The 8590-nt window shown below is 41.2% G+C and overlaps 1 protein-coding gene across 2 annotated transcripts in view; it reads right to left on the bottom strand.

The window, feature by feature from the left end:
* Positions 1-391: 391 nt before the first annotated feature.
* Positions 392-8590, bottom strand: part of ENDOD1 (endonuclease domain containing 1) — a 42576-nt gene continuing 34377 nt past the window's right edge. Inside the window, exons 1-2 of one of the 2 annotated variants that reach the window (XM_010358690.2) lie at positions 6757-7032; positions 392-4654 (exon numbers count right to left, since the gene is read on the bottom strand). In XM_010358690.2, the coding sequence (XP_010356992.2) occupies positions 3452-4654; positions 6757-6918 (1365 nt within the window). In that variant the 5' untranslated portion in view covers positions 6919-7032 and the 3' untranslated portion in view covers positions 392-3451. Of the gene's footprint in view, positions 4655-6756; positions 7033-8590 lie in introns of those variants that run through there. The other variant, XM_010358689.2, reaches the window with a different exon arrangement.

The raw sequence follows: 8590 nt of genomic DNA, 5'->3' as shown, positions 1-8590 counted from the left end.
CAGAGACTGCTTGTAATTTCTCTCACTGTGGGAGTTTCCAAATGAATAAACAAACAAACAAAAGTGGTTCTACAATTTTCTCTGCGATTCAGATTCAGTGAAGCAGTAAGTCTTTGGTGCTTAATTATGAAAGATACCAAAAACACTTATTGTCCCAAATACTTTGCAGAGCAATAACATTGAAAAATAGTTCTAAGGCCTGTTTCACTGATCCAGATTTCTCTCTGTTTTCTCATGTATGATGCAAACATTTAAAGAAATGAACAAAAGTCAGATATGACTGGAAGCTGCTTGAATTAATGTGGATCAAGAAGAAAATGGCAAAAATTCAGTCCTCATGCCTCATTTCAACCATTAGGATTCTCCCCTTTTAGATATTTTACAGAACTGCTAAAAAGTTGTCAATAATTACTTTATTGAGCATCTGCAAGGTGCACAGCATTATACATAGCTTGAAAATGTCAAATTGAGTTTTTGTCACACCCTCTGTAAAGGCTTCCCTAATTTCCATGGTTTTGTGGTTTTTCTTCCTCTGTTCCAAAGAACATGCTATTAGTACCTTTACTGCAGCACTTACTTGTCCTTCATGTGTTACAAGTACAACTGTACTACGTGTTCTCTCCATTAGGCTTTGACTCCTCAAAGATGGAATCCATGCATTGTTGATCTCTGCAAGCCTGATGTCCAAATACGTGTTTGACAGATGAACAAATGACTGAATAAATGTAGGGTGCTGCACTTTGGTTCCTTCTCCCAACTCCCTAGTCTGCATTTAGGTGGAAATGGTTGATGCTGAGTGAGAAGCCAACATTCAAAAGGCACAATGAAAAAGAGAAGTGTCCAAAGGCATAGCTCATCCACAGACTAGAAAATCAGCTCCATAATGAGGAAGAGGCTGATCCCAAGGCCTCAGAACATAACAGAGCCACAGCAAGATCTTTAAGCCAGAGTTGGGGTTCATCAACCCCAGCCTCTACCTGAAAGCCCAGCGTAGCTCATTAGGAACAGGGGAGCAGTCTAGCCACCTGCTGTGGCTTCAGGTCCAATGCAGATGGTTCCAGAGACCCATGGGCACAGCCACACTAGTAGCTCAGGGCAGTGGGTCTCAGCCACCTAACCTTACTGATACTTTTTGCTTTATTGTCCCTTTTTAGATTTCAAAACAGGCCATGCAAGAATAAATAGACACTAAACAATTGGATGTGAAAAAGAAGACATTCCCAAATGGTTCTCAAGAAGCCGTTTGGATGCTGTGCTCCTTACATGGTGCTAAGGGGCTCAAGCTGCCACGGATGCCCTTTTCGGGCCTTTCAGTATGCAAATATGTGCTAGGAGGGAATTAAGTTTCCCTGGGATGCAGTAAGCATAATGTTGTATGTGGACGGCTAATTGTTTTCATCACACATGCCAAATCCAACTGATTAGTCAGGGCCTGGAGTCTGTTTGATGGATGAGGAAATCTTGCCACGGTCCAAGGAGGCAGCTGAATAATAGCACGAACTTCCCATGTCTGACATCCCAGGTGTGATGGGACATGTGCAAACAATGTTGGCTCCTAATCTGCTCTCAGCCACGAAACTAAGGGGCCTCCGGTTCCTTATCAAATAATAGTTTGGCTGGACTGTCCCTCTGGTCACTTCTAAAATTCCTTTTCTTTATCCAGCAGGATTCTTGACCAATCAGTATCAAGTCAAACCCTCACCCTTTACCTTCACACTGCTGAAATAAAGGGACATCCAAACTTTATGCTCCCTAAGACAAGTGTTGGTAAAATACTGCTTTAAATTTCTTAGATAAGCCTGGTGCATATCTCCCCAGCACGGACTCATGTGGTACCCATACTCCCTAACCTTGCACCACAAACCGATCAGGATGGCAGCTTGCTGGCTGCTGTTCTACTCTGGGTGTGACTCTGCTATTTTTCTGCAAAATGTAACTCTTGCTATGCTCATGTTTCTCATTCATCGACCCCATGCAAATGGCTGACATGTTCTCTCTCCTTGTTGGGACCCTGAATTTTTGCATATAACTTTCTGATTGATCCTGGGCTGTACCTCCAAGATCAGTATTTCATACTTGGCTGTTTCCTACCTCTCAGCAATTCTTTAAAACATTCAGAAAAATCCAGATGATCCCACCCCAATTGTGGGAAGCAAAGTTTGGTCCCTCTTGTTATATTTTTTAGCACAAGATTTAAAATGACAAGTGCTTGATCAAAAATGTTTTGAGAATGAGCTCTCACATTTCACTTGTATTAATGGGGAAGTTATGTTTGTAGCCTCAAACACACTATAAAAATAATTTCCTAAGATACAATTATTCTTAAATATTTTATTTATTTTTTCGGAGATGGCCAGAATAATTTTTATCTTTATTTTGTGGCTCTTTTCTATATAGTTGTACCAAAACAACCATTTAGGGACATAAGTCAGAGTATTTTTACTGTACTAGGTACTTACTCAATGCATTAGAAAAATCTAGTATGTTGCAGAATATGAATTTTCATGTTAGCTTAACATATGGATCTTTCAGTTCAACCTTGTCAGGCAGGGATACACGTCAAGTTAATCCAAGCTGGGCAAAAGATGTCCTTGGATCTGCAGCACCTACTAAGAGCAGGGCTGTCCACCTTCTCTTCTCTTCTTTTCACCTGAGAGGACTGTATTATACCATTCAAGGTGCAAAAAAAAAAAAAAAAAAAAAAAAAAAAAAACACACTTTGCCCTTCAATTCAAACTCTGTTACGCCACATTTGGCATAAAATGCTTACCATTACCTAAAAATGATTTTTTAAAAAGTGCTTATAATTACCTAAAAGAAAAATGTAGCAAAATTCAACTTTGGAGGAAAATGAAAACTGTACATATCCTTGAGAGCCAAGGAAAGCTAAGAGATACAGAAAATTCTACATCCCCACAAAGTCATTTCAACAGAGAGGCATTATCTGCATTCCACCAAGGTCAGCTGAGTTGGGGAGAAAGATAAGCAAATGCTGAGAAATTGGCTGCAGAATTTTTTTTTATCTGTTTTGCCTTAAATCACAAAAAGCAATGGGAAGAACAAGCTCCCTTTGTCCTTTTCTCAGAGACCTTTGGTTTAAAGTTGTTCTTTTTCTAATTCTTCCCTCCCCTGTAATTTTTAATTATCAGAAATAAATACCAGTGCGTTTCAGGTGGTCATCTATGTCAGAGTGCATAACTGAAGTTATTAGTGGCTTGGGAGTTCGCACACATAACTGGAGGTAAACAGCAGATTACTACACCTAATCTCACCCTGAGCATTTCTACTCTGTCAAGTCTAAATTCTGCCATCTTCTTTTGCAAAAACAAGCAGACGTCCCCACCAAAGGCCAAAATATAATGATAACTGACAGTGAACAGAAACCCATTGTAAAGACAAAATATTCCAGCTTTCGAATTCACTGTGACTGGATACTATTAGTTTTTTGAGTTTATAACTCCCCAGAATTATCAAAAGTAACCTTGTAGCCAATCCGCTTGCAGACACTAAAAACAACCTGAAATAGGCCACCCAGGGTACCAAAAGCAGTGTCAAAGAGCAGTGAGACAGTGCCACCAAGGCCCAGTGCAATGTCCTTGCATACAATTGGAATAGCGCCCATGGTATACACAGGGAAAGTGGCCACATCCACAAGGACACGGACAGGGATGCTCAGAACTCGGCAAATGGCCTTCAGCAGACAACAAAGGATCCGGAGAATAGCCCTGATGACTTTGGCCACAACCTTCAGCACCTTCCAGGGAATGCTCACCAACTCTTCCCCAATGGCCATGAAGTATGAGATGGTGGCTGACCCCAAGCGGTAAAGACAACTTTCTATGCCATTAATCACCTGCTTGGTAACACACCACAGGAGATAGACAATGTTCTTCAGGATTGCTACTACAAGGTAATAAATTAATTGAAAAAGCTTGATGAATGGGGTAGCAATGAAGCCCATGAGTTTTCCCAAAAAGGTACTACTTCCCTCAGATGCCTCTGGAGGCAACGGAGCAGACCTCTTGCTCCTTGTGCTAGAGAGGGGACTAGAAGTCTTTTGAGATTGCACCATTCGTTCTTCATCCTGGACTTGGTTAACCACTTCCAGGATTTTTTTCATTTTCTCTGTGTCTTGCTCAGTTTCACCACAGTTGTTCTGAAACAGCTGAGGGTTAAATGGAAGCAGTTTCTGAAGATCTTTTACCATCACATCTTCTATGATGTCACTGTCCCGGGTGTGCTTGACAAAGCCCATGGCCCAGCCACCTCCAGGGACAGCACAACAGGCCGCCAGCCAAACGAACTCAGGGACTGCCACTTTATCTTTAACTCTGTAGTCTGAGGGCACTGTGCCTGTGAGGATATATAGGTCTTCCCCACTGCCACATTGTGGGGTCAAAGCCCGGTCCATTAGGCTATGGAGATTCACGTACCACTGTTCCTGGAAGTACTGAGTCATTGGGGCTGAATTTGTGAGAGTAAATGTGGCCACCTGGAGATCACTGCTAAGGGAGAACGGGTATAGCTGTCCTCTTTGGTAATCAGAATCAAGGTAATCTGTATTCAAGGCTTGCTTGCTTCCCAGGCTGTTCACAAAGGTGATGGCCTCTGCCTCATTAATTGCCTCCTCAAGGTTGCTGTTGGGGTCATCGATCTGAAAGAAGAAAACAAGTGGTGAGATGTATCCCTGCTTACAGCACAGAGGCAGCACTAGAATCATCCTGCCCAGACTCTGGAGAAGTCCCCACTGGTCTATTATTACTTCAAACGCTTGAGTTTGGAAGGACTTGGTTCTCTGGCACATGCACACTTCATTCTAATATACCAAAATTCTGGTGTTTCAAAGCATCTTTCAGATAGGCTGTTTCCTAGTCTATTACCTGTGTTTACCCCACCCTGCTCTACAGTAACACCCCTTCACTCACACACACACCCATCATCGTAATGTTCTTTTTAAAATCTGTTGTAGTCTGGGGCCAGGTCCGTGGCTCATGCTTGTAATCCTAGCACTTGAGGAGGCTGAAGCGGGTGGATCACCTTAGGTCAGGAGTTTGAGACAAGCCTGGCCAACATGGTGAAACCCCATCTCTACTAAAAATACAAAAATTATCTGGATGTGGTGATGGGTGCCTGTAATCCCAGCTACTTGGGAGGCTGAGGCAGGAGAATCACTTGAACCAGGGAGGCAGAGGTTGCAGTGAGCTGAGATTGCACTATTTTAACTCCAGCCTGGGCAACAGAGCAAGACTCTGTCTCAAAACAAACAAACAAACAAACAAACAAACAAAAAATGTTGTAGTTTCATGAACTTCACAATTCTCTTTTGGAATACTTTTCCATGAACTTCAAAGTAATTATAAAAAAAAAAAAGGCGGGGGGGAGTAGATCTCAACAGGCAAATAAAGCCAGAACTGCAACTCAGTTAATCAGCCACCAATGTTGGTTGCAATTGAATGCACATGTTCCTAAAGAATGTTTATACATTTTCGGATTTATGAAAAATAATCAACTCTAATCAGTGCATTTAAATTACATGGGGGAAATGTATAGTCTGGTATTGGTTACTGGATATTTATCAGGTAAAACTAAAATTCAAATTAGACCAGTTGCTGTTTGAACTTAATCTCCCCAATATTTGCTATGATTAACAATTCATTTTCTGTCTTGGTCAATCTAGACATGTGCTATATATATCAATTGCAATCAATATATACATCCTTTCTTGGTTCTGCTTTCTTTTACAAAAAATTCAATATTATTTACGATTATTTTCATCTTATCTGAAAGGACAAAAGGAGAGTGCTTAGGATTAATTTAGGATTATGTCATTATCCCCCAAACTAACTTGTAAATTCTTGACATCAGGAATCATGTATATTCTCCCAGAACCCAGCCCAAGGCCTGACGCATACTAGAATCTCAAGGCATTCTTGTTAGTCTTTATGCCCTGGGGTGGCAGTATTTATAATAGCGGCAAGTGGAACCATCCCACCTTTTCAAAAACAGGGCAAGGTTTCGTAAATAACCTTATGTTATATCCATCAAAGAAATAACTCATTAAAAACCATTATGGCCAGGCATGGTGGTTCAAGCCTGTAACCCCAGCACTTTGAGAGGCCTAGGCAGGTGGATCACCTAAACTCAGGCATTTGAGACCAGCCTGGGCAACATGGCAAAACCCCACTTCTATAAAAAAAAATTTCAAAAATTAGCTGGGCATGGTGGTACACACCTGTGGTCCCAGCTACTCAGGAGGCTGAGGTGGCAGAATCGCTTGAGCCTGGGAAGTGAGCAGAGACTGCGCAACTGCACTCCAACCTGAGTAAGGTAGTGACACCCCCATCTCAAAAGCAGTCATTAAAAAGCACTTAGAATTATAAAGCGGTTCGTAATGATGAGAAAATATATGCTATAACGTTGAAAAGAAAGGGCAGGATATAAAATTAAATAATCACTTTTTAAAAGCCTTCAAGTATGTAAGGAAACATTTTGAAAATAAACATATGAGATGTCAACATGGTTGTTTGATTCCTGGGGATGCAAGTCATATTTTTTCCTCTATTTTCTTGTTTCTCTCCTCGTACCTCCCTACCCACATCAACCCATAATATGTGTTACTTTCAAAAGGAAATAAAAGAAATACAAACCTAATTAAAATGAGTAAATTATTGGTAACTGATTCTCTAAAATTGGTGCTACTCACTAAACATAAAATAAACCCCAAGGGGAGTCAAAGCCATAGGAATTGTGTTGTACCTCTAGTCTGAGGGCAGTCCAACTGTGCATCTCTCTGGCTCTGCAATGGCAAATGAAGACACTCTCTTGCAGGTATGCATAGGGGTACTGAGGGCAATGGATAAACAACTTGGTATATTTGCTGAAACCTAATGGAGTAATCTGTCGGCTGACCCTACTCATTCACTCCATGCCTTCCCCCATTCTTAGAAGGAGCAATGATCCTGGGTAGTCTTCACTGCTACCACATCCCTTGTAGGATAGAGATAAGAAGCTCATTCAGTTGGTTAAGCTGCTGTCTCTGCTCTCTTATATCTGAAAGATACATCCCAAGGAAACATTAGCCTCATTTTTTAATCATAAGACCAGGATATAGCAGAGCCAAGATCTACGAAGACTTGGGTGTAAGGTCAGGGTTTTAAGATGCACATTTCTCCATGGTTACTGGGGCATTTTGTATGCATTTAACCTGGTGCAGTGCCTTCATTCCTTCTAGGGAAACTAAAGATTGTTTTTGAATTGATAACCCTGTGGCAGAGCATTGTGGGAGCATGCTGGAGTGTCTTTAGCCCAAGAGCCACCCAAGGGTGAAACGTGCCTACAGGGGTTGATGGAAGGCCTAAAAAATGAGCAGAGAAGAGGGACTTGGATGAGGAAGGGGAGGAGGCAAAAGAAAGAGGCAGAAGGAGAACAGGGGAGGATAAAAAAGGGAAGCAAATGAGAGACGTAAATGAGAGAGAATGTGCATGCACGTGTAAGAGACAGAGTGTCCCGTTGTTAAGCAGAAACCAGGACTTACAATGGACTTACAAAGACTGTGGGGGTTGATTCACTCCCAAACTGCTATGCATGGTCTTCCAGTGCTGCGATCAGAGGAGACTAAGCTGGGTGTTTCAGCATCCTCTTAGATCACTTGAGTTCACGGGACTTCAGATTTCAGCCACAGCTCTGCACCTGACAATCAGGTAAGGCCTTTTCTGCCCAACTCCACAGGGAAATTTCCCATACACTTACATGGGAAATAAGCCAGGATGGAACCAAGGTGGCTGGGAAGGCCATGGCCCAATTCTATACTGACTGGGTCCTGTGCACCCCACTGCCCTGGGCCTTCCAAGGCAAAGCAGTAACTAAATCATATGCTCCAGAAATACAGGCAGCTTTGGGCACATCTTCCCTCCCCTTCCCCTGCTTTCTTCAGAACTTCATATTCATGTTTACTATATTCTTATGAACTCCAAACCTGGTTCTATGGTTTGATGACAAGATAGAACATAGTGTTTAAAATTGAGACAGAATATCTGGCTACTACTATACCTATATAGTGATAGGGAGATGGATTGGAGACTAATATTTTTTGAACTACCAATTTAATGCTTTCAATATAACATTATATGGAAGCATTTTTACTTTATTTTACAGATAGGGAAACCAAGACACAGAATGATGAAGAAAATTTTCCAGTATTCCAATAATCAGTAGCAGGAATGGAGCTTTTTCCATTTCAATGATTTTTTTTTCTAGCATTTCTATTGTTTTATTTCAAATTCTCTTTTTTTTTTTCTCTTGGGAAATCCTTTTTATCTTTTAACAGTTTAGACATAGATTTTTAAAGTTCCTTTAAGATTTCTCTATTTGGTTTTTCAGTTTATTTTGTTGCTTCTACTGGTTGACTTCAAGGAGTGTGTATAGCTAAGTACTTTGCAATTTCTGCTGATGAGTTTATCTCACGAGAGGTCCATGATATTTTGTCAAAAAAAAAAAAAAAAACCCAAAACAACCAAAACCCAATAGGATTGCTTTTGAAGTTGCCCCTGCCAGGCCCCTACAGAATTCTATGAATTGGGACCAGCTTCTG

This window comes from Rhinopithecus roxellana, chromosome 15 (assembly GCF_007565055.1).
Source record: "Rhinopithecus roxellana isolate Shanxi Qingling chromosome 15, ASM756505v1, whole genome shotgun sequence".
In the NCBI taxonomy this organism is placed as follows: Eukaryota; Metazoa; Chordata; class Mammalia; order Primates; family Cercopithecidae; genus Rhinopithecus; species Rhinopithecus roxellana.
The sequence above is the reverse complement of the archived record's forward strand: the minus strand, read 5'-3'. Positions and strand labels throughout refer to the sequence as shown.